At 36.5% G+C, this 25,931-nt stretch overlaps 3 protein-coding genes and 1 long non-coding RNA gene across 4 annotated transcripts; 2 read left to right on the forward strand and 2 right to left on the reverse strand.

Annotated features, from left to right (window-relative positions):
- The first annotated feature begins 1,653 nt into the window (after nucleotides 1–1,653).
- LOC147539321 (3-oxoacyl-[acyl-carrier-protein] synthase II, chloroplastic-like) lies at nucleotides 1,654–8,200 on the forward strand. Its single transcript, XM_086644189.1, has 13 exons — nucleotides 1,654–2,572; nucleotides 3,696–3,898; nucleotides 3,979–4,182; nucleotides 4,792–4,902; nucleotides 4,995–5,090; nucleotides 5,604–5,649; nucleotides 5,728–5,807; nucleotides 6,143–6,211; nucleotides 6,323–6,407; nucleotides 6,544–6,698; nucleotides 6,788–6,868; nucleotides 7,367–7,426; nucleotides 7,642–8,200. Exons 1-13 carry the CDS (start codon nucleotides 2,269–2,271, stop codon nucleotides 7,756–7,758), a joined length of 1,611 nt encoding a protein of 536 aa, XP_086500315.1. The 5' UTR covers nucleotides 1,654–2,268; the 3' UTR covers nucleotides 7,759–8,200.
- Nucleotides 8,201–11,332: 3,132 nt separating this feature from the next.
- On the reverse strand, nucleotides 11,333–20,414 carry LOC147539322 (uncharacterized). The gene is made up of 3 exons (XM_086638706.1): nucleotides 18,942–20,414; nucleotides 11,762–11,827; nucleotides 11,333–11,481 (listed from the first exon to the last, which is right to left on the reverse strand). The coding sequence occupies exons 1-3, from the start codon at nucleotides 19,708–19,710 to the stop codon at nucleotides 11,453–11,455; spliced, it is 864 nt and encodes a 287-aa protein (XP_086494832.1). The 5' UTR covers nucleotides 19,711–20,414; the 3' UTR covers nucleotides 11,333–11,452.
- A 764-nt stretch (nucleotides 20,415–21,178) lies between these two features.
- LOC147539323 (uncharacterized) lies at nucleotides 21,179–21,736 on the reverse strand. The gene has a single exon (XM_086643102.1). It carries the CDS (start codon nucleotides 21,734–21,736, stop codon nucleotides 21,179–21,181), a length of 558 nt encoding a protein of 185 aa, XP_086499228.1.
- A 630-nt stretch (nucleotides 21,737–22,366) lies between these two features.
- Nucleotides 22,367–25,663, forward strand: LOC147539324 (uncharacterized). The gene is made up of 3 exons (XR_015225792.1): nucleotides 22,367–22,557; nucleotides 22,946–23,048; nucleotides 23,725–25,663. It is a non-coding gene; the product is annotated as an uncharacterized LOC147539324 (long non-coding RNA).
- Nucleotides 25,664–25,931: the final 268 nt, after the last annotated feature.

Genomic DNA, 25,931 nt, shown 5'->3' on the forward strand with positions numbered 1-25,931 from the left:
ATATCTTGACATTTTGCTTATTCTTTTTTTATTAATTTTCTTCTCGCGTTTTATTTGGTTGATTGAGTTCAGCTGGATCAACCAACCGAACTCAATTAGACCAAATCAAACAAGTCAGTTGGCGGTTTGATCGACTCGGCTTCCGCGGATGAGTTAGCCAACCCACTATTGATTGGTTTGGGTTCGACCTCACTTTAAATGGTCGGTCACCGACCGCTGCTTACCCCTAGTAGAGAGGGTCAGACCTTGTGCCATGTTTGTAACTCTGTATCTCCCTCCTCCCACTCTTTTTATAACCCTTAATGAGGTTTGACCCTTGATCAAGGGTCTCAAAAGAGCCATCAATCGAAGGTTTGTTTAAAATGCTCGCCGAGGAATATGTATGTGCGTGAGATAGGAGAAAAAAAAGTGACGATGAGAAGATGAGAGGAGAAGGATCGGTCGACGAGTCTATTTTAAGATATGAGAGAAAACAGAAAGGGAAATAGAGTTAGAACGGAAGGATGAAAATAAAACGACAAGGTCAGGTTAGAGTCCGAATTAGGAGCGGGAATTGGGTTTAATTGGGTGACCATGGAGTAGCTCCCTTAGAGCATCTCCAATGCAACACTCAACAAAAACTCAATTAATCCAATGTGTCAAGTATGAATTGAGTTTCTCTTTCCTAAGTGGCACTATTGAGATACTCAATTCAAAATACTTCTCCAATGCAACACTAAAAAAATCTCAACATTTACCTTAGATTTAGTCTTGTTTCTTATTTTAATATATAAAATGACTATGTGGACCAATTGAGATATAACAATAAATGTTGAGATACTCAAAAGAAAACTCAATTGTTGAGTTTTCTTTTGAGTATCTCAACATTTATTGTTGACACATCATATTGAGATTCTAACTGACTGTTGCATTTGAGAGTGTTTTTTGTTAGAAACTCAAATAATCCTATGTGTCAAATTGAGTTTTTCAAATTGAGTGTTGCATTGGAGAAAATCTTATTTCTATTAGAGGTATCAGTTGGATTCAAGTGAGGCAATTTTAAAATTTCGGCGCCCAAAATCTGTCCAAGTCCATAAAATCTTCTAGGTTTTACATATATTAGCCGATCTTGGTTCGAGGTTACACTATCTAAAAGGAAGGCATCAATGCCAAGGCTCAGCAGGTCACTTGAGCTAATTGAAATTTTAAGAAGCTCCATTATTATAAATGAAAGTCATCCAAATAAGTGATCTTTCTTTACAATGCGGATTAAACTACTTATATTTCCTCTATCTTGAATGGACGGACATTTAATAAACATGTATTATCTGGAAATATGAACGAGTCGAGCTTGGACGGGGTGTTGAGCACCACTTCAAAACCCGAGCCCGACCCATTTATGTTATCGTGCGTGTCGAGTCGAATCGAGTTTCAAATTTTGAATTCCCTGACTTGTTCTAACCCTAGTCCCAATTTCATTGTAAGACAAATATGGGTCTGAATTCATAAATTAGGGTCTAAATGGACTTACTTCAAAGATGGTTTAAGCCAATGGAGGTAGAGGTAGTAATTTTTCTACTTCCAGTAATTTATTGCATTAAATATTTTTTCTGGCCCAGTGGAAATTGGACTTCCCCCTCTCTCTCTCTCTAAAACTTTTTTTGTTATTGAGCACTTGGCTTTCTCTATGACAAGGAACTCAGATTTGTGAATACTTGGCTTCTCTCAACTTTTTATTTTCTCACCCCAAAATATCCATCAATTTCCATCTATCAGATTAGAAATAGGATTTTGAGTTCCTTCTCTATAAGAAAACCTCTCATAGAAAGTACCGCTAATTCCTTTTCTCTTCAAATGGAGATCACTTTCTCTCTCTAAACCTCAACTTCTTTTCCTCTCTCTCTCTCTCTCTCTCTCTCTCTCTCTCTCTAGGTAATTGATTCAATAGTTAGGCTGTGTCGATCTGTCTCTGAGTTTATTGGCATCGGAAATCCCAGAGAAAACGGAAACATCTGTTCTATTTAATGCAGATTGTTTTCTCTCTCTCTAAACTTCATTTCTAATCTCTCTGGATTTCTGATTCATTCATCCCAACTATTTATCAGATTAAGAAATTTGTACTATTTCATTCTCTCTTCAAGGAAGAAACTTCGTTCTTCGTTGTTAACGATGATGATGATGATGATATCTTTCTCGCTCTAGAACTCGATTTCTTTGTTTTTCGTCTTCTCCTCCAAACTCTCTCTCTCTCTCTCTTTAACATTTTTAGGTATTTTCTCTGTTTCTTCAATGGCGACTTCTTCATTGGTTTCTCCTCTCTGCATGTCTGTTTCTTGTGAGAAAAACTCTTCCAACTCATCAATGTTTCAACCTCAGAAGAGGCTAAGTAGATGGGCAAGGAGGAAAAGGGTTTTATCAAAATGTAGCAATGATGAAAATCGGAAGGGTTTGGTTTCATCATTTTCTGGATCAAATTTTCAGGGATTGTCTTCTTCTTCGACCTTTTATGGTGATAATGGATTCTCCTTGTTCATTACCAAGCCTGGAATCATCAATGGTAGACAAAGGCGAATGAATCAAGCTGCTTATGCTGGTAAATTCCTTAATTTTTTTAATTAGATTTGTAATCGTTCTTAATCTTTAGTCATCAAAATTGAATTTTAGGTTTAATTTCAATGATTTGTTCATGGATCCCCAGTTTTTGAGCATAAAAGAATGCATTTTTATACAAAAAAAGGAACTTAAAAATTGCTTGTTATTCACACATTTTTATCTACTTCTTTAGCATTTTTTTCGATAATTTTTTAATTTTATCAATATGTTGAGTGCCATATCATACTTTAACTGATGCTATCAGTTGAGTTAAGTTAATCCTAAAATGCAGATTCAATTTTTCTAGAGGATTAAGGAAGGATTATGGATTCAGTTTAAATAATTTGTCTTCTTTTTGTGGACGGCTTCGCTTGTCATGATAGAATTCTAATGGTAAATAACTTGAGTCTAGGTTGAAGGGTAGTGGTTAATCAGGGTAGCACCTGGTTAGCACAATCAGTTTCCCACTCCATGCTTCATTGCGGTATGGCGGGGAGAATTTGGGACTTCTTAATTACCCCTAGTGGAGTATCATGGCTCAGTACTAAGTAGGGGAATGATCTACTTTTATCATGTGAAAAATTCCCAATTCTAATAGCGAAAGAACATTTTGACTGCGATGGTCTCTTGGGGATGTGGTCTTTTAAGGTATTTGGTAAGCTAGAAATAGAGCTATCTTGAAAGAAGAGGTCATTAGAATATCAAGGTGGTCATGCTTAACTTGCTTTTCTTTGGGTGAAGAGGAAGAATTAGCGTTTGTCTTTTTCTTTTAGGAACTTGACTCTAAATTGGGAGGCTATGCTAGTCACTTAGTAAGGGTGGCGTCTCTTTTGTTGCCATCGTATGCTAGCTCAGTGCCCCTACTTTGTAATTCTATTCATTTTTTTTGTATAATTCTTTATATCTTCAAAAAATAACAGCTAATATCTTAGGAATTAGGATCATCCCTTCAACCACCTCAAGTTCATATTCGAAAAAAGAAAGGAAACTCATTGTCCATTTCTGGACTCTAAAGTATATAGTCTTGCTTTCTATTATCTCATGAGATTGATTGTTCCAGATGAGGCATTGATGCAGAATTCCTGATGTTTTGACTTAGTAATAATATCACTATTTTATTGCAGGGAAAGCCATGGCTGTAGCTGTTAACCCTGCGAAAGAAGTAACAAAAAGGAAACCTAGTACAAAGCAAAGGCGGGTTGTTGTGACAGGGACAGGCGTGGTTACCCCAGTCGGTCATGATCCAGATATCTTTTATAATAACCTACTTAACGGTGTCAGTGGCATAAGTGAAATTGAGGCTTTTGACTGTGCTAAATACCCAACAGTATATATTCTTCACTCACTACCTTGTTATGTAATGGGTTTCTGGTACTAATTTAATGCACCTTTTTCTTTTTCATGTAGAGAATCGCTGGAGAAATCAAGTCTTTCTCGACGGATGGATGGGTAGCACCAAAACTCTCTAAGAGGGCAGACAAGTTCATGCTTTACATGCTCACTGCTGGCAAGAAAGCCTTGGCGGATGGTGGGATCACTGAAGATGTCATGAATGAGTTGGATCGAACTAAATGTGGGGTTCTCATTGGCTCCGGAATGGGTGGCATGAAGGTAAGGTTCAATATCTCAGTAGACTTGACTGCTGATCAGAGAATGGTTATTGGTGACAAGCTATACTCTGTGTTGATAAACCAATTTATCTTTTCATAATTTTACCTTCCTTAATGCTGATATTCAATATTAGACGTGGTTAATTTGGCATCACATGAGTGAAGCCCGTGGTTTACAACCCAGTTAAGAGCCAATGAGCCATGACCCTTGTAACAGAGGGGATTCACCTATCAACTCCTCTAGTCCAATATATTAGCTCAGCTAATGTTTCCTAATAATTTTTTTGTTGTTGAAAGTTTCATAGTTACTTAGATCTATAGGAAGTTCCTTTAAATATTGTATAACTGCTCTGTTCTGAAGCTATGCTTGACCGAGGATGGGAGGAAGGATAAAATTTATTCTGCAGAACGTTTAGCATGATATCATGCTCTCTGTTTTGACTCGCTGAGAGAGTCGCAATTTTCCTTTAAAGCCTATTTTCTGTTGGCTGAGAAATTCTTCCTTATTTTAATATTTTAATGGGTAAAAGACAATTTTATGCTTCCACTTGTACATTAGTTTCTAACTACATTCTTATACGTTGTACGCGATTGCTCCTTCTGCGGACAGGTTTTTAACGATGCAATTGAAGCTCTAAGGGTTTCCTATAAGAGGATGAATCCATTTTGTGTACCTTTTGCTACTACTAATATGGGGTCTGCTATGCTTGCCATGGATCTAGTAAGTTCTGGTTTAGTTTTATGAGAGGGTTAGTTAGTTTCAGATAGCTTATTAATGCAACAATTTAAGCGATTTCTACTACTCAACTGTAGGGGTGGATGGGCCCAAACTATTCAATCTCAACTGCTTGCGCCACAAGCAACTTCTGTATACTGAATGCAGCAAACCATATTATAAGAGGTGAAGCTGTAAGTAGTCCACTTTCATATTATGCCCAACCATTGGAGTGCTGGTCTTTAATTTTCATTCTCTATTAGTAAATTTTGGTGATTCTCAGTTCTTTGTGAGAAGTCACTCTTAGTAACCTTGTGAGAATAGTCCCACATGGACCATAAGAAGTTTCAATGTTTCATGACAAACAATATAATATCTAAGAATTCTCGACTTAATATGGGATCAGAGTTAGGCCCACGCATGATAGGCGCTATAGTCGCACATGTCCTACGCGACACAACAAAAAGACACGAGATAGGCTCAAAGAAAGCTACATGTGATGTGACGTGTGACTTGTGAGAATAGTCCACCAATGAGAGTCCCAGGACCAAAAACATAATATCTAGACCTCCCTACTTATCGTTAAATGGTTTAAGTCGAATGTCTACAAACATGATACCTTTGACTGTTTCTCCAAAATCTAAATGTGAATTAGGATTACCATTTCAATGTAATATCTTCTTAACTTTGTTGACTTGTTGTTATAGGATATGATGCTTTGTGGTGGCTCGGATGCAGCAATCATACCTATAGGTAAAGAAATCTAGATAACAATCATCTTCATTTATTCCGAAGCAAGAACCAGTTATGTAATTTTCATGATTTGTGTAGGTTTGGGAGGTTTTGTTGCATGCCGTGCACTTTCTCAGAGAAACAATGACCCTACCAAAGCTTCACGGCCATGGGATTCTGTAATCTGCTAAACTCTTTTCCTCTCTTAGTTTAAGAACACTTTAAACAAGCGTTAGATTCTGATTCAGGAAATTGAATATAAAAAAACACAAGAAAAGGAAGCTAATTACAAGATCGAAGAAAGTGGAAAGTTTGAAGATACAGAAATAAAACAAAAGAAATTGCAGAACAAATTGGGTTATGTCTAGTTTCTTCAGCATTGAAATTTGTCACGGTTTTGACTTGGGGAACAACATTAGATAGAATCTGAACATAAAATTTAATCTCTGTAATATAGTTTTCAGTATTTGAACATAAAATTGCTAATATGCGATTTGCTTTTGCAATTTAACAGAATCGTGATGGGTTTGTTATGGGTGAAGGAGCTGGGGTTCTTCTTTTAGAAGAACTTGAACATGCTCAGGTAAAGTTGCACACTTATTCTAGAATAGAAATTCACTCCATTACCAAGGATAATTTCTCATTTGGACATCAAAATTTCTGTTTTTCTTAAGAATTTCCATTGAGTTTACAGAAAAGAGGAGCAACCATTTATGCCGAATTTCTGGGTGGAAGCTTCACTTGTGATGCTTATCATATGACTGAGCCTCACCCTGAGGGTACGTAGTTAGATCCATTCTGCCCATAGAGTCCACATCTCTGGAGTTGTAAAACAATCATTCTTAGCTCCATTATGGCTCGTTTGTTTCCATTCCACTGATTGGTATTATTCCATTCTGCCACTTGACAAATCAGGTACTGGAGTTATTCTCTGCATAGAGAAGGCTTTAGCTCAAGCTGGAGTATCCAAGGAAGATGTTAATTATGTAAATGCTCATGCTACTTCAACACCAGCTGGAGACTTGAAAGAGTACCAAGCTCTTGTCCGTTGCTTCGGTCAGAATCCCGAGGTAACATGATCGAAATTTGGTGCAATGCTTTAATCTATGTATTATAATCAGCATGGCTCATGATTGTTGAAATAATCAAACTTTTGTAGCTGAAAGTGAACTCTACAAAATCCATGATTGGTCATCTTCTAGGAGCAGCTGGTGCCGTGGAAGCTGTTGCAACAATACAGGTATCAATGATGTCGTTGAAAACTTTTATTGAAATTTCTAAAATATTTTAGAAACCACGAGTGTGAGATTTTCCTAACGCTCGAGTAGTCTTTTAGATATTCCTAACGCTTCCAGCATGTATAATGTGAGATTTTGTATGTTAATCTTGTATGAACTTGCACATAATTGTGTTTATACAATAAAAAACCACCCTTAGTTGATGTATTATAAGTATACTGTAACAATGGTTAGTTCAACGGAAAAAATCATAATCAAGAAAGAAGAACCTAATAACCAAGAAAAAAAGAATTTATAGTTGCATCTTTAGTACTTTGAAGAACTTCACTTTCAGTTTTCAGAGTTCACTTGAGAAAAAGGGCTTAAGATGAATATAACAAATATTTTTTTGATTACATGATACTCATATTTCGCAACTCTCAGCATGAAACCCGATTTATTTATTTACTTTTCATCTTTGTTTGCCCATGTCTGAACTACATATTATCTTTTGTGTCTAGGCGATACGAACAGGGTGGGTTCATCCAAACATCAATCTCGAAAACCCCGAGAAAGACGTGGTATGTTTTCCTTTCATTGATATCTTATATTATGATCTTGAAAACCCAATATACACTTCAGATATTGAGTCAGATTACTGATCAACAAGTAGAACTATGAAATATGTTATTAGATAATCTGATCGACAATAAAGAACCAACCCATTAATGTCAATAGTGCTCTTTCTATTTTCTGCATTGCAATTGTCTGACAACGAGAACTCAATGAAAACCAGGATACGAAGTTGCTAGTGGGCCCGACGAAGGAACGGCTGGACATAAAGGTTGCCTTATCAAACTCATTCGGTTTCGGAGGTCACAATTCATGCATTCTATTCGCCCCTTTCAAATAAAAATCAGTTGAACCGATCCAACCATAACATTCAGAAGAGGGATTAAGATCTGTAGTTATTTTTGTAGTATTATTCGGGTTGGGGCTCATATTTCATAGTCAGGAAGCTTTTTATCTTTCAAAACTCACCTTTATCTTGTTCTTGTTTTATAGGATTTTGAACATCTAGATGTTAAAAAAGAAAACCTGATTTTCTGATGATCAGCTGAAAATGTTTTCAGTATGAGTTCATTTATTTAAAAGGTTTAAATTGGGCTAGCCTTACAAGACTTGTCCATGTAAACACCCGAGGGCACGATAGAAGAAAGCATCATAGGCTACGCTCGCTCCCTGGCTTGGATAGAAGTCTACTCACGTGCTCCTCTCGCGAATCTCTTTAGATTAGAGTTATAGTTTTTGTAATTAGGTTATGGCTGAATGAAATATGCCCGTTTGCGTACAAACTTACTTTTGGGTCGGGCAAAGGTTGTTGACGGACTGTGATCGCTTCTTACCGTTAAGGTTTTGTATCCCTCCCAGTCTCCCATCACCACCTCTCTCTTCCATTCCTCTTTCATCTCTCTTTCTCTCCTCTCTTTGTCGCAGTTTTCCCGAAGGGGAGTTCCCCTTTTCGCTCGAACCTCCTCTGGTTTTTTATGGAAATGATTGTCTGGATAAAGGTTTTGTGTGACGTTAATAAAGCTTAAAGAACTATTTTTCAAAGAGAAGATTTATTATATATACTATACAAAGATTAGCAAAGTTAAATTATTACATTTTAAAACATTTAAAATTGAAATTCAGAACATAATTAGGTGTATAATTAACAATTATCTTTCTGATTTATATAATTAACAACTGTCTTTCTAATTTAGTTTTGCTGAGGGTTATCAGGAGGATGGCCGGCCGGTGATGGTGTTTTACAACTTAATTGACTGATAGACTTATAAGAAATTTTGAATTTGTGATTATATTTTAACTACAATCTCATAAATACCTTTAAAGTTAAATACTTTTTTTCTTTTTTTACAGTTTTGCAAATTTTCCAGGATATAAGAAAGAAAGAAAAAGTTTATAAATTGGGCAATTTCTTTTTATCAACATAGCCAGCCTAGCTAATGGAGAAAGTAGGGATTATACATCCATTAAAGTATTACAGTTTTGTCAAATCCAAGATCTTTTCAAGTGATTCACATGACATTAGACTATACTTTAAGGTTCCCAATAAATAATCACATTTTTTTAATAAATTCCAATACATATTAAAATAATCTCTTCTTAATTAATTACTCTTTTCTTATCAATAGACATTAATTTTTAATGAACTAACATTCAAAAATACCCCTGAACTTCTTCTCTCTAATCCAAGTTTTCTTGTTGTATCTCTCAAGTTATGGCTCTTGGCAAGGTTTTTTTCTTCTTATTCTTCTTTCATGAAGTTTCACTAATAACTCATGGGTTAATCTTGAATGGTATTTATATAAATAGCGTGAGTTTAAACGGGTCGATATCATTATTCGATACGTATATCAATCTGGGATGTTTTGATCAGACAGTTGTTGAGATTCGATGCAATTTCGATCAAGTGGTTGTGAAAAGTACGAAGACGGACAGTTTTGGTCGTTTTGATTTTTATTTTGAGATGAATGAAGTGCCTAAGTTCAATCCATATTTATGTGATGTTGTTGGGGTGTTTAATGGTGGTGTTTGGCTACGAGGTCATCAACGTTCCAGGTTAGTCTTACTCCGAGCAAATATCAAGAAGGATACGATTGCTAGGACTAGTGATGGAGCTCAAGCTTTCTTTCATGCTTCTTCCTTCATGTTGAGTTCAATTTAATTAAATCAGTTTTTCTTGTTCTTATTTTCTCCTTTTATTGAGGATCAATAAGTTAATTTTGTAAATAGTGACTTTGGGTCATTTAGAGTTGTTAAAAACAATTTTATTTACTTGGTGTTTTGGGGGCATTTAAAATGGGTTTGAGGACACCATATATACATACAGGGATAGGAAGTTATTTGCAACTTCTCGATCCGTCATATTTATTAATGCCATTCCGAGTTGGGAAGCTGAACATGTGAAGTGTCCAACCCGAACAAAATAGTCAAATTACGTCAGTTGATTCAAATATTGATAAGTTTTGACGAAGTCAGTATGTTGACCTGAGCTCAATTTGTCCAACGAGTAAACACTTGACCAAGCCATCAAAGAGGTGGAAAGGAGCTCTGCGACCGGAACTTTGACATGAGAGGCCGGGACATGAGAGGTCGGAGTTCGTACCGTAAGCACCTTAAACCCTGCGGCAGAAGTAAGCGGAGAGGTAGATCCAAGCTAGCTCTGGAAAGAGTTCTGCTTTAGTCTCGAAATATGGGGGAGACCAACTGGAGTCAACCCGCCACCTTCATCCCTGACATGGGAAGGTTGATAAACCCATCTTGCTACTTTGATTATTATATGCCCTTGTGTCAGTGGGCTCACTGCCATCAGCTCCCCTGTGCTTCTTCCTGCTCCCTTAATGTGTCATCATTTGGTTAACTATATATAGTTATATCTCTTAGCCCGCGGGGCCTCTAAGAAGAAGAAGAAGAATAAAGTCGTTGTGAGGGAGACCTCTTAATCCTAAAAGAACCCAGATCAAACCGGTGGTCTCTAAACCCGGTCCCCGCCGGTTGGACCTGTTATTAAAGATCATGCCTTCTCGACCCCCTCTCAACGCTTTCATGTAAGGTATGTTTGTTGATCTCCTCATTCTTATCTATCTGTCAAAAAGTGTCGAGTTGAGTTTGCAGGATTTGCAAAACAAATTTGTAAAACATTGAAAAAGAAACATTCTTACTATTTTCCTTAACAAAAAAGTATTGAATATAGGCTTAGTTTTTTTTTTTGATGAAGGAATATATAGGCTTAGTTAGTACCATATGGGAGATCTGAATAGATAAATGTTATTGAAAATTTGACATCCAAAGTTATATATGTTCAAAGTTGAAAAGAGATAATAAAACAATGATATTTTCTTTGTTGAAGTACAGAAAAAAAACACCAACACTACATAACATCCTGAATAAACGAAGAAAGTGAATGCCACGTATTCTGCCTTTGGTTCTTCCTCCCCCATTTGGCTAGCGCATCCGCTTTTATGTTGCAGTCTCTGGGAATGTGGGAGAATCGGATGTTAGTAAACTTGCCCTTCAGATTCAAAATCTCTGCCAAGTGCTTTTTGGCCTGCCATTAAGTAGAGTGACTTTTGTCTTCTAAGTAGGAAATAACGTTAATGTTGTCACTTTCTATATGGACCTGGTTGATCTGAAGGTTTATCGCCCATAAAAGAGCAGCCTTAATGGCAATGCTTTCACATTCTTCCGCGTTTTGACCACTAACTGTGTCTGCGCGCGCTGAAACTAAATTAGAATCTGAGTCATGTATGATGCAACCTATTCCAGTAGGCTTTGATAATTCCGTGAAAGAAGCGTCCGTATTGATCTTGAGTAATGGGTTCGATGGAGGTCTCCATTTATGTTGCTTTAGTTCTTTGTTCTGACTGGCTAGTTTGAGGGGTTCTGTCGACGAGACTTTGATTAATTGAATCGTTTGCATGGGTGATTGTTCGTTGGAGGAGAAGCAAGCTTCACACCTACCTTTCCAGATAAACTATAAAATTTTGGCATATAAGTTCGTTAGTTCCTCATCCTGATCTTTCCAGAGAAGGATCCATTGTTTAACTGAAGAGATATTTTGCTTTCTGACCTGGAAGTAAAGCCAAATTGCTTTCACATAGTGACAGTGCAAAAGAGCATGCTCAATAGTCTCAGTAGTTGCACAATTGATACAGGTAAAAACGTTCCCAATAAATTTACCTATTTTGTCCTTAACTGGTAGACTGTTGGTACAACGTTTCCATAAGAAGAGTTTGATACGTGGTATATAGTGTTTAAATTCCTAATATGTTTCCAATCAATGGTGTCATTGTGATTCTCTAACCTGTTTGTTCTGAGAAAGTTGTACATAGATTTGATGGTTTAGTTACCTGATTTGCTGAGTGACCATTTGGCTGTATCCTCCGTATCTACCTGTAAATTGATACTCGTAGTAGCTGTGATAATATCAGTAGTAAAACAATTATTAATAAAACAATTAGTTGTACGAAATGATACTTTAGTCTTCATAAATATTTTATCTTAGAACAAAAATTATAAATACTTGCATTTTTTTTAATTATCTTGAATATTAATTTGGTTCAAACAGTCAGTTCCCCCAGTTCCTCACGCATTATTTATTTGGCTTTATGGTATCTTCTTGGTTTCATTTTTTTGGTCGACACTTTGAGGGGAATACAAATCGAGGTACAAAATTTTAAACAGAAACTGTGAATTTCAAGAATTTTTTTGGGATGTAAAATTTTAAAGGGAAACAAAATATCTTCTTCTTCATTTCCTACCACCAGCAATTCCGGCCACCACCATCATTTTTAGGCCGTGGATGGCGTGGTTAGCCTAACACGTGTTTTTTTTTTCTTTCGGGTGACGTGGAGCACTGTGGCTCACGTGTGACCCTAGCTCTGATAGCCCTTCTCCCATGTGTGACTATTCTCACGATCACTGCACCCATTCGTTACTACTTTGTCTTTTGCATAAACTTATAGTGTTCATGATATTTTATAATAATTTTGTTTGTACAAATTATCTAGATGTTTATCAATTATATCACATGTAAATTTTTTCACTTTTGATTCTTACGTCATCATATGAAAGACTTTTGACAAAATTCCGCACCGGACTTTTGAAATGTTGTCCATCGCATTTATAGAAGTTTTTTTTTTGAGTTTTGTATAGGACATACCGTTTATTGTTTTAACGGAAAAGAGAATATTAAGTTTTTTTAGTGATCGACCCTTTGGCTAACATAGTAAATAGGTTGGTCTATTCTCTACGATGGGTTTTGAACCACAACACTATCCTAGATTAACCCTCTGTATAAACACAATCTTGAAGTCTATATATAAACCTTCTAGTCTCTTATCATATCACCACATTTTTCGAATAGAAATTTTGCAATTCTCACTCTCTCTCTCTCTAATCATCATCTCTGTTTGCAACTCTCTTGGCACGATCTGCTTTCTGGATCATGTTGTGAATAGGAAAAATAGAAATTTGATGCAAGCTGGAGAATATTTTCTGGTCTAACGAAGGAGACCACTACCTCACTCAATTATTATACCTATTGTCTAACTTTTCTCACACTGTCTCTCTCTCTCTCTCTTCATCTTTGTTTGCAACTCTCTCTCTCTTGTCATCTCTTCTTAAACATGGATTATGATCTCATGTGTCTCGCAGTGAACTTCGGTACAAGACATGTCTTTGTTTTGGGCTGATATTTATGATCCCTACCATTTTATTTCTCTCCCCACAGAATAAGATTGACTACTCACCATCACCCATTTCACCATCCTTTAACCCATCTTCATCCCCATATTTTGTTCCACCCCCAAGAACCCTTCTTATCCATCATTATCATCTCATGATACCCTATTAGAAAAGAAGAAGAAGAGAGAATTGATTTCGATTCCATTCAATTAACATTAACCATTACAATTCAACTCTTGAGTTTAAATAGAGATTAAGAGAAAGAGAGAAACAGAAAGAGAAACAGAAAGTAGAGAGAGAGAGAGAGAAAGAGTTAGTTATAACTAACTGTTTTCTTAACTAACTCTAAAACCCTTCTTAACTAACTCTAACAGTTTCATAACAACTTTACTAACTAATCTTGATTAAGCTAATCTAACTAGGTTATAACCGAGAATAATTACTTATCCTTAACATCCCCCTGCAAACTCAACATGGGTGGAGAGATGTTGAGTTTGGATCTTAGGGCAGCAAACCGAGTGATGGAGAGAGGCTTGGTGAGGATGTCAGCAAGCTGATCATGGGTAGAGATGTGTCGCACCTGAAGCTTATGATTCTTCACCATGTCACGCACAAAATGATAAGCTATTTCAACATGCTTCATACGACTATGAAATATTGGATTGGCTGTGAGATAAGTAGCCCCTAGATTGTCACACCAAAGTATTGGGGAAGAACTTGATTGAATTGTCAATTCATCAAAAAGGGATTGAATCCAAAGAAGCTCAGAGGTAGCATCTGCAATTGCCTTGTACTCAGCCTCAGTGCTAGAACGAGCAACTGTTCCCTGCTTCTTAGAACACCATGAAATCAAATTAGAGCCCATGAAAATGAGAATGCCACCAGTGGATTTTCTATCATCTGGACATCCTGCCCAGTCAGCATCTGAAAAGGCTTGGAGGTTGCAATCCGAGAAACCATTAAGAGTAAGAGATGACTTATGAATGTTAAAACAATAGTCAATGGTGTTCTTGAGATATCTTAATATTCGTTTAACTGCACTCCAATGATCTTGAGTAGGTTGTTTAAGAAATTGACAAACTTTGTTGACAGCATACGAAATATCCGGTCTGGTAATAGTAGCATACTGTAAGGCACCCACTGTGCTTCTATATAGAGTGATGTCTGAGTCACTTAAAGGATCACCCTCATCCAACTTCAGAATTGTGGAAGGAGCCATTGGAGTGGAGATAGACTTAGCATCATTCATCTTTGTTTTGAGAAGAAGGTTGGAGATATATTGCTTTTGAGAGAGAAGAAGACCATCTGAATTAGGTGTCACCTCAATTCCAAGAAAGAAATTGAGAGAACCTAAATCAGAGATAGCAAATTCTTGAGAGAGAGAAGAAATAGTAGATTGAACCAAAGAAGAGTCACTCCCAGTGATGATGATATCATCAACATAGATGAGAATATAAAGAACAGAAGTAGAAGAGATGCTATAAAACAAAGAGGTATCAGTTTGAGAAGCCATGAAACCTTGACTTAGAAGATAAGAGCTTAGTCTCTCAAACCAAGCTCGAGGAGCTTGTTTGAGACCATAGAGTGATCTTTGTAGCTTGCAGACATGAGTGGGTTTATCTGAATCAATGAAACCAGGAGGTTGGCTCATATAAACCTCTTCCTTGAGAAAGCCATTAAGAAAGGCATTTTTGATATCAAGTTGTCTAAGAACCCACCCTTTTGAGACAGCCAAAGAAAGTATAATTCTAATAGAGACAGGTTTGATGACTGGACTGAATGTCTCCTCATAATCTATACCCTCAACTTGATTGAAGCCCTTAGCAACTAATCGAGCTTTGTATCTAGAAATAGAACCATCAGCATTTTTCTTGATTCTAAATACCCATTTACAGCCAATAACATTCATAGTAGAAGAAGAGGGAATAAGTTCCCAAGTACCATTCTGAATTAGAGCATTGATCTCCTCAGACATGGCTGATCTCCATTTGGGATCTTTAGAAGCTTGGAGATATGTAGTTGGAGTAATGTCATTGGGTGGAAGAGAAACAGTATAAGCTTTTGGTTTTCGAATACCATCTTTGGCCCTGGTTATCATAGGATGAGAGTTCAAAACAGGAGGAATAGAAGATGGAATATGAGGAGAGGATGGAATAAGAGGAGAAGATGTGATAGGAGGAGAAGATGGAATAAGAGGAGAGGATGGAATAGGAGGAGAAGATGGAATAAGAGAAGAAGATGGGATAGGAGGAGAAGATGAAATAGGAGAAGAAGATGGAATAAGAGGAGGTGAGAATGGAATTGAGGTGGAAGGTGAGAAAGATTGAGAAGGAGTGATAAGTGATTGATAGGGAAAAAGGGATTCATCAAACACCACATTAGAGGAGATGACAATATGATGATTGATAGGATTAAGACATCTATAACCCTTATGCTTAGGACTATACCTAAGGAAAATGTGACAAGAACTTCTAAAATCTAATTTGTGTTTATTATAGGGTCGAAGGCAAGGATAGCAGCCACATCCAAAGATTTTGAGATAGTTGTAGTCTGGTTTTGTGTGAAATAAAGCTTCAAGAGGAGAGATGTCATGAAGTACTGGAGTAGGCAATCTGTTTATGAGATAGACAGCAGTCTCAAATGCAAAATCCCAAAAAGAAATAGGTAAGTTAGCATGAGCTAACAAAGCTAGACCAGTTTCTACTATGTGTCTATGCTTTCTTTCCACCATACCATTCTGTGCATGATCATGAGGACATGAAATTCTATGACCAATACCATTTGCCTCAAGAAACTTGGATACATTTCGAAATTCACCACCCCAATCAGATTGTAGACATTTTATTTTGAGAGAAAATAGAGTTTCAACATGAGATTTGAAGAGAAGGAAAGTTGAAAACACATCAGACTTATTAAGAAGGGGAAAAATCCAAGTGTATCTAGTGAATGTGTCTAGAAAGGTAACATAGTATTTGTATCCATTAAAGGAAGGAGTGGAAGCAGGTCCCCAAACATCAGAGTGTATTAAGTCCAAAGGAGCATTTACAGAAGATACACTTGATGGATGAAACAGAGAATGGCTTTTGGCCATTTGACAAGAATTACAAACAAATGGAAGAAGAGAAGTAAAATGAAGTTTATTTGATTGAATTACATGTTTCATTGTTCTGAAAGCTGGATGATCAAGTCGAGAATGCCAATCAGGAGTCAATGAGGAAGCATAGACAGCACCATTAACATCAGATGAAGGAGTATGAAGCTGAACTTTGTAAAGACCATCCTCACATGGCCCTTGGACAAGCTCCTTGTTAGTTTGAAGATCCTTGATGTTAAAATGATAGGGAAAGAATTGAAAATAACAATTATTGTCTTTAGCAAACTTATGAACAGATAGAAGATTCTTAGTAATAGAAGGAACATGAAGAATGTCCTTAAGTAAAAAAGGATTAGAATCAAAAGATGCATAAGTTGAACCAGTATGAGAAATAGACAAACCTGAGCCATTGCCAATCTTTACTTGACCTTGACCTTTGAATTCTGATTGAATACTCAAATTTGCTAGTTCAGAAGTGACATGATGAGTAGCACCAGAATCTGGATTCCAAGTGGTGGAGGAAGATGATGAAGAAGGTGGTGGAGCAGAAGTATATGTGTTATGAATCTCTGGGAAATAAGTCTCATAATCAGTAGAAGAGGGAGAATCAAAGTGAGAGGGAACATAAGATTGATCAGCATCAGAGTAGGGATAAGAATGATAATAGGCTGATGAGTAATCAGGAAAGTAAGAATGAGAATCATCAAATTCAGTAAGAAAGGTTTGATGATCAGAAGAAGAAGAAGATTTAGGTTGAAATGCTGAGTTATTCTTATTGTAACAGTAGAATGCATAATGACCTGATTTGCCACAAATTTGGCATATAACTGGAGAAGAATTATTAGGTGATCGACCTCTAATCATATTTCTACCATGAAATCTCACATCAGATCTTCCTCTTCCTCGAAAATAAGAAGGAGCTCGATGAAAACCTCTAGAAGAAGAATTTTGAGTGAAATTAATAGAGGAATTAGCAAGATAAAGAGAAGCCTCATGTTGTAATCTGTTTTCTTCAATAAGGAGAAGACTGAGAAGATCATTAATAGAGTAATTTTGTGATTGAAGAGAGAAAGCAGCACGAAAGGGGCCATAATCAGAAGATAGACCTCTGAGAATTGTATCACAGAGATCATCATCAGAGATAGGTTTAGAAGCTTGTCGTAGTTGTAAAGCAAGAGATTTGGCTTTGTTAAAATAGGTTTGAGTGGAATCAGAACCTTTCTTTAAAGATTGAAGATCATGTTTGAGGTTTGAAACTCTAGCTTTTGAGTGAGAGGAGTAAGATTTTTCTAGTTCAGACCAGACCTCATGAGAACTGGATAGATCAAGCACTTGACTGTGAGTTTCTTCAGTGAGAGAGGCAAGAAGCCAGCTTAGGATCATTTGATCTTGCTTAATCCAATTAGTATATTCAGGATTAAGTAATGTAAGATCTGAATCATGAGAACGAATGAATTTGGTAGGGCAAGGAGATGTGCCATCCACAATACTAAGAACATCATAAGAACGCAGTAGAGGAAGAAATTGAGATTTCCAAAATATGTAGTTTGTGGATGTTAGCTTATTTGAAACATATTGATTGACAGTAGAAGGAGATGGAAGAGTAACAAAGGAAGAAGAAGAAGAAAAATTTGGAGAAGAAGAAGAAGAACCAGTAGCCATTAATGGAGAAAAAAGAGAAAAATTTCGTTGATTGAAAGAAGAAAAAGGAACAATTAGAAAAAGGAACAATTAAAACAAGGAAAGGAAGAAGAAAGATTAGAAAATTAAACCTGATTTGATCGAGAAGATCGAAAAAGTTGAAGGCTCTGTTACCATATTAGAAAAGAAGAAGAAGAGAGAATTGATTTCGATTCCATTCAATTAACATTAACCATTACAATTCAACTCTTGAGTTTAAATAGAGATTAAGAGAAAGAGAGAAACAGAAAGAGAAACAGAAAGTAGAGAGAGAGAGAGAAAGAGTTAGTTATAACTAACTGTTTTCTTAACTAACTCTAAAACCCTTCTTAACTAACTCTAACAGTTTCATAACAACTTTACTAACTAATCTTGATTAAGCTAATCTAACTAGGTTATAACCGAGAATAATTACTTATCCTTAACAATATGAATCCCATCTTCAAATTTTGTTTTCCAATACCACAATCCACCTAACATACTCACCCATAACATTGTTACTTTTCTTTTGAGAAATCCAAACATTGATCAACCATTAAAAGATTTCATCTATACATATTCTACCACTCTTAATGGCATAATACAAAATATTACTACCTCAACTCAATCGATCCTTCCTCCTTTCATGCAGGTATATATTATCAATCAAGATTCTTTGTTTTCTTTATAATTTCAACATTAGGGAGATATGTTATTTAGGACTGGAGTGGGCAACCGGTTGATGAGATAAGTGGCTGTTTGGAATGCTTCTACCCAAATTCTAATGGGACCGAGGCATGGAGGAGAAGGGTGAGGTCAACCTCAGTTATGTGGCGATGCTTGCGTTCAGCAAGGCCATTCTGCTGAGGGGTCTGAGGGCAAGAAATGCGAAAAGGAATTCCAGATTGGTCAAGTAGGTGTTTGAAAGAGCCTTGAGTAAGTTCTTTGGCGCCATCACATTGAAATTCTTTTATAGACGAAGAAAATAAGTTTTCATTGATTGTTTTGAACTGAGTGAAACATCTAACACTCTCGGATTTACAATGCATTGGATACAACCAAAGAAGAGGGAGTTGTTATGTAGGACTTACCTGAGTGAGTCACAGGAGTTTGTGATCCATTTCCCACCATGACTGAACCAATGAAGGGCTGGGAATTTGTAATTGAAGAGGAAGAGGCCACCATGTGATGGGAGGCACCTGAGTCGCCGAGCCATTCAACCTGGTGTGGTTCTGAAGGTGCCTCAGGTGCAATGTGTGCAGTAAAGGCCTGATGCAATTGGTGATTCTCTGGAGAGTAGGAGACAGGAGGTGCTTGGGAGGGATAAGTGGATGATGGATAGGGAAAGTGGGAGGGTGGTGGTGGGACATAATAGGGTGTTTGGGTATGGTATGGGGGTTGGGAGTAATAGGTTGGTGGAGTGTCAGGCATGGAGATACAATTGAAAGCTTTGTGCTGAGCTTGTTGTTGGTGGTTGGTTCTTTTTTGGTTATTTCGTTTTTGATTTGGATTGTTGGGAGGTTTGTAGCGGAAAAAGCATATGTCCCCAGTGTGGCCAGTCCTTTTGCAAATTTGACACACAACAGGGGCCATATTTTGGAAAGGGTTAGTGGTGAGGGCTTGATAGTGGGATGAAGAAGGATAAGTAGGATAAGAACTACCCTGTTGTTTATGATTTTTATTTTTTGATCCTTGAGTGTAAAATACAGTAGGGGTTTCTTCCTCTTGATCTTGAATCATTTGTTGTTCATAGTTGAGAATTTTGGATTTGATGTATGCATAGCTCAATGTATCAATACTATTTCGAAGAAGAACAGTGACATACTTGTAATCTGGTCCAAGACCTTTCAAGGTGTACATGACAAGTTCATCATCTGGTATTTTGTGATTGATAGCAGAGAGCGAATTGGCGATGGACTTAATCTTTCGAAAATACACAGAGACACTGTCGTTCCCCTTTTTTATTGTCTGCAGTTTTTCCCTTAGTAGACTCTTCTTTGCGAATGATTCTTGAAAGAAGAGTGATTCTAAAGTAAACAGATTGAAGCTGATGTTGTCAACCCTAAAACTTCAGATGCTGCTGTAGTTGATAATGTTGCTTTTAAACAACTAATCACAAAGTGATCAATCTTTTTCCATGTTGTATACTCAGGATTGAGTTGATAATCTCCATCTACTAGGATATGTTTTGCTGGAGCAGGTATAGAACCATTAACATATCCAAGGAGGTCTGTTGATAAAAGGATTGACTCAAATTGATCCTTCCATAAGAGGTAATTTGAGTTGTCCAATTTATGAGATAAAAAATTTGTGATGTTCCCTACAGGCAGAGATGATCCAAAGTTCTTATTGAGAAGGAAACTTGACTCAGTTGTTGGGTTTTGTGTTTGAGACATTTTCAAGAACAAGAAAAAATAAGAGTTTCAAGAAGATCCAAAGTTCCTATTGAGAAGGAAACAGAGATTTTGAACTTAAGTGATAATTAGAAGAAAAAAATGAGAGAGAAGAGCCTAGGGCTCTGATACCATAAAGAATTTTAAAGTGGATCAAAAAAATATTAATTCATTGATAATCTTTCTCTTCCTACAGTGTCACTATTTATAGAGTTAGTTACACCTATTTTAGGTAGTTACACCAATTTAGGGAAAGATAGAAGAAGAGATAAGGTTGCTGGTATTAGGGCACAGCTGTTCAAATACACCCAGTGGAGATTAACGACAATCCGACACGTCCACTTGTACCGTGATCGTTCTTTTATGATTTACTCCTGAGTGCCTTTAGTTTGGGAATGATTTGCACCAGCTGACACCTCATTTACACTTATTCCTAATATGTTAATTATTTTCACTACAAAAATACGGAGTATCTGTAACGACTTGTTGTAACGGCTTTCTTGGAGGTCGTTACAGAAGACACAATTATAACGGCCTTAAAGTAGGAATCCGTTACAAATACGCTATTTTAATTGGCGCCCATACCGGCGCCAACATTTCGTTTGTTGTAACGGAGTTCGTAAACAGAGGCCGTTACAAAGGACAATTAAATGGCGGCAAATGATCTTCCGCCCAAGACTTTTTTTTCGTATTGTTATAACAGGTGGCACGCCGTTATAACAGAGACTTGTTATAACAACTTTATTTTGAGGAGGCTGTTATAAAAAGTCGCCATAATTATAACGGCTTGGTCCCCGTTACGAGTTGGTCTATGTAACGGCTTTTTTATTTGTAGCCGTTACAATAGTGAGCCCTAGAATTGGGTCGACCACTAATCTCTTTCTCCTTCGGTTCTCTTTTTTTTTTTTTTTTTGTTGAGTAACAATACAAACAAACTAAAAGGACTGAAACAAATCCTGCGGAAGGTCTAATAAGGACAGCCACACCCAAGTTCCTCTATTTCTTCTCCCCCATTTTGCTAACAGATCTGCTTTTTGATTACCGTCTCTGGAGATATGAGTATATATGACCTGACTGAAACTGGCTTCGAGCTGTTGGACTTTCTCTATAATGATATGCGATTGCCAAGAAATGTCTTCTTTTTCGTTGCTAAGAGCTTGAATAATATTAAGGTTGTCACTCTCAATGTGCAGGTATTCGATCTTCTTTTTAATGGCCCATTGTGTTGCTTTAAGAATAGCTGTACTTTCGCACTCTTCCGCATTCTGCCCTCGACAAGTGAAAGCAGCAGCTGCAATGAACTGTGCCTGATCATCATGCATGATACACCCTATACCTGCTTCCTCCTGTACTGCTATAAAGGACGCATCCACATTAATTTTCACAAACGGAGAGGTGGGTGGAACCCATTCCCTCACCTTATTCATTTGCTGTTGAGTCCCCTGAGAGAGCTGCCGTATAATACTGCTAGTAATGTCATCGATAATCCTCATCGGGACCGGATCTTTAGATTCAAAACATTTTTCACACCTAGCTTTCCATATATGCCACAAAATAATTGCAAACCGACAACAAGTATGATCGTCTATATCTTTCCAGGAAATGATCCAATCTATTAGATTAGTGATGTTTTCCGCTATAATATTGAAAAGCATCCAAATCACTTTAGCTAATTCACAATGTAAAAGGACATGATTAATGGTTTCTACATTCTGGCAGAATGCACATTGGTAGATATGCCCGATATATTTTCCAATCTTATCTCGAACAGGTAGACTGTTTGTACAACATTTCCAAAGGAATAGTTTGATTCTGGGTAACATTGGTAACTGCCATATAAAAGCCCATTCTTTTGTTTCGTAATTATAATTCTCAGTTCGTAAATAATTGTACATTGATTTGATTGTGAACTTACCCGATTTTGTGAGTGCCCATCTGGCTATGTCATCCTGCTGTTCCTGTAAATTAATACTTAAAATAGCATTGCAGATATCACTGTTAAAGCAATGAAATAAAATATTAGTATCCCAATGATTATTATTAATAAGTTGATGAACCTTAGTCAGGTCACTATTAGTCCTATTGATCAAAGGTGGAGGGAAATACTTAAAATAGCATTGCAGATTATCAAAGAATTTCAGAGAGACAGAGAGAGAGAGAGAGAGAGAGAGAGAGAGAGAGAGAGTTCAAATCGAGGAACCTTGTTCAACTACAACTAGGATTTGTTCTCAAATTCAACTGCAACTAGGATTTGTTCTCAAATTCAACTACAACAAGGATTTGTGTCTCCATTGGAAGTAGGAACCGATTTCTGGTAAGGATTTGTTCTCAAATTCAATTTCATCTTGTGCAAGCAATTAGGGTTTCATATTAAATTTTAGGTTAAATGGAAGTCCCATGTCATGGTTGGGTTTTAATGTAAGTAATGTGCAAGCAATTAGGGTTTCATATTAAATTTTAGGTTAAATTGAAGTCCCATGTCATGGTTGGGTTTTAATGTAAGTAATAACTGGTTATATAAATTCAGGGTTTCATATTTGATTAGATTTTAGGTTAAATGAAAGTTCTACAAGATTTTACATTTTTCTTCTTTAATTTGTTCGTGAAGAAAATCAAGTCTCTCTATGTGATAATGAAGTAGGTAAAGGAGTCCTAACATGTCATGTTAAATGTGCTAATATGCTCATTCATCGTTTTGACAGGGTTTTGTAAACGTTGGTGCAATGATGGATCCACACCAATTAGAGATCTTGCTTGAACTTATGCGTATCAAATTCCTCATGATCTACTTGTTATCTCTATTTTGTAAGTAGTTGAAATGCATGCATTGAGGAATCTTGACAATTAGTTTAGTTTTCTTACTTTTTATGATGTTGCACTTGATTAACAACTATGGATCTCTTATGACACATATTGAGATTATCAAGTAGTTTGTTAGCTAATTCAGTATAGTTTTCATCATCTCTTGTCTATCTTGATCTTGTTTGGTTTAAGTATATTATGTTTGGATAGAACGTACAGGATTTTGAAACAGGGAAATATGGTTTGAAACAGGGAAATATGATAAAAAACAGCAAATTATTGCTTCTGGTTTTCACTATTTTGGGATAAAAAGGTTTTTTCAGAAAATCAACATTTGTAACGGTCATAAATTTATAAGGCCGTTACAATTGTTGGGTTTACGTTTTTTTTTTTAATTTATAAAAAATTTCCTGAAAATAGACATTTGTAACGACCCTTCTTTGGGAAGCCGTTACAAATGTGTTCCCGCGAACTTTTATATAACGGCAAAAGTGGGAGAGCCGTTACAAAAACACTTGTTGTAACGGCCCTGCTCATTACAAGTTGTATTAGGTACGGGTGTTTTGTAATGCGTTTGTAACGACTTCGGCCGTTACAGATACTCTTTTTGTAACGACTTTTAGCTTGTTGTAACGGCTTCAGGTATCCCGTATTTTGTAGTGATTCTTTACTGTTTTAGTTTCAGGAGAATTCTATATACTGTGCTACTTTGAAATATACAGTCATATAAACATATGAAGGTCTAGCCTATCAATATTTGTGCTTGTCCGAGTTGACGAATGAAACAAAGTATTCCCAAGGAATAATTCTATTTTGTTGCGGATCTAACTACTACAACAAAACTTCTCATGAATGACTCCTTCTAAGGTATATATATCCATGACGAAACTCTTGTCCGAAAATGGATGACTTATCGACAATGTCAATTGGATTTGTTTTCTTGGTCTCAAGACAATCAATGAAGTCTCCTTTGAAGGTATATATATCCATCACGATTTCTTTTTCTTTGTTTTCTTTACTTTCTTGTTATTTTAATACATTGATCTTTAATATTTTCACGAAAATTCTATATACTTCTAAGCGTATCAACAATCAATTACATGAAGGTGTTAAATTTCATGTAAACTCAATTTTAACTAGTACATTAATGTTAGTAGTTAAAAAAGGGTAAATTATTGGTAAGTTAATGAGATTAATAGATGTCAACAGTTGGTAGCCCAAGTGGTTCCAAGGGGTTGACATAAACTCTAGAAATCCCTCGAGTTCACAGGTTCGAATCCCAGAGAAGGTGGAATCTTTGGTTATTTGAATTGAGATTATGTACGTATTAATAAAGTTGTTGGGCTTCAGGCCATTGTCTTTGTTTGGGCTTATAGGCCCGGTGTTGTTAATGTTTGAGTGGGCAGTTATAGAGCTTATCACATCTATGATGTATCAAATGCCAAATATCTCGACATACGTAGATCGTAGTCGTCTTCCAAAAAAATGAGATTAATAGATAAATTAGTGGAGTTAATGAATAAGTCTGTGGAATCATGTTAGTGTTGGACTGGTCATCATAGTTAATGGGTAGAATTTTGGTCTATATATAGATCAATCTTTGCAGTTTATTTTAAAATCAAATCAAATTAAGTGAAGTATCAAATTGAAGTTTAATTTTCTTAATTTCTTTACTGTGGGTGCAAAATTAATTTTCCTTCATCAATTTGCTAAAGATCTAAAGTCTACGACAACCTTCTCATCAATGTTGGATCCCTTTTCATGTTTCAACAAAAAGAAATAGAAACCCTTTTCATAAAATGGATAGCTTATTTGACGCTGTTAAATTCTTTACAATAATGACGCAGCGGAAAAACTGATAAAAGCCTTAGAACTCCGTCTAAAGACTATTGAACCGAAATTGATAACAAGAATACTAAAATACTGAATTTTATTGATTGAATGAATGACTGAAACAACTTCTAAGCCCTCATTATATAGACTTAGGGTTTCCTAATCTTGGTCAAACTCCAATAGAAACTCCTAAAAATAAAATACTAGAATAGTAGTAATCCTAAACTGAAAATAATTACCAAAAATAGAAAAAAAACTAGTAAAAGTCCGTTTTGAGGCCCTAAACGATGGAATTTTCCCCTCAAAGTGGGTCCGTTGTGGCGAAGCGACAACGAATGACCGGAACGCTATTTCGGACCATCCCTCAAAATTTCGTCCAATTCCGACACCCGTAGCTTCGATTTTGGCTGTTTTAGTCTGTCACCCTTGTATTTGGCCGCTTCGATCTCATCCATGTATTTCTCGGCCAATTCCTCTACATCAAATAAGTACTCAATTTTTTTTCTTGTTATTTTAATGTTTTCATTACAAATCTAATAATTTCAATGAAAACCCCATGTACTGTTCTAGTTTAATGCATATCAATATAACATTTCCTTTCTATCGTTTCTCTTTGGGTTGTTTTCTCTCTTTTGAAGGAGGTCTAGGGTTTTGAAAGCGGGCGGTCTTGCCTTCATCTAATCTTAACCTTCAAATTTAAATCATAATCCTAATTGCATTAAGGGATTTATGGGCAGGGACGTATCTATGTTGAGACCAACTGTCTTTGGATGCAATATTGGTAATAGGGGTGGCAATGGGTACCCGTTTACCCGAGAACCGAACCGACCCGAGTTTTAACGGGTAGGTTCTGGATATAGGTTTAGGATCCATTAAGAAAATCGGATCCTTAATGGGTATACCCGATAGGACCCGATTAGGAGGCGGGTCCTAATCGGGTATATCCGTCGGGTACCCGGCGGGTAATGGGTACCCGAGAAATGTAAAACGTCAACCCTAATTATACTACTCCTAATCGTCAAAAGTTAGGGTTTACTTTACTGTCCACCAAGT

This window comes from Eschscholzia californica, unplaced genomic scaffold, assembly GCF_041429995.1.
Source record: "Eschscholzia californica isolate CP2 unplaced genomic scaffold, dmEscCali1.0.p SCAF_5, whole genome shotgun sequence".
NCBI lineage: Eukaryota > Viridiplantae > Streptophyta > Magnoliopsida > Ranunculales > Papaveraceae > Eschscholzia > Eschscholzia californica.

What these genes read in the sequence shown, in the direction of transcription:
- LOC147539323 (XM_086643102.1), bottom strand. Translation starts at nt 21,736, where the DNA reads ATGAGGATTATCGATGACATTACTAGCAGTATTATACGGCAGCTCTCT.
- LOC147539321 (XM_086644189.1), top strand. Translation starts at nt 2,269, where the DNA reads ATGGCGACTTCTTCATTGGTTTCTCCTCTCTGCATGTCTGTTTCTTGT. An exon ending in ACTGTGCTAAATACCCAACA is followed by an intron (nt 3,899 to 3,978) that starts GTATATATTCTT and finishes TTTTTCATGTAG; the next exon opens with AGAATCGCTGGAGAAATCAA. An exon ending in AAGAACTTGAACATGCTCAG is followed by an intron (nt 6,212 to 6,322) that starts GTAAAGTTGCAC and finishes TTGAGTTTACAG; the next exon opens with AAAAGAGGAGCAACCATTTA.
- LOC147539322 (XM_086638706.1), bottom strand. Translation starts at nt 19,710, where the DNA reads ATGTACACCTTGAAAGGTCTTGGACCAGATTACAAGTATGTCACTGTT. An exon ending in AACTCCTGTGACTCACTCAG is followed by an intron (nt 11,828 to 18,941) that starts GTAAGTCCTACA and finishes ATATTATCACAG; the next exon opens with CTACTACGAGTATCAATTTA. An exon ending in ATGGTCACTCAGCAAATCAG is followed by an intron (nt 11,482 to 11,761) that starts GTAACTAAACCA and finishes CTTTACTTCCAG; the next exon opens with GTCAGAAAGCAAAATATCTC.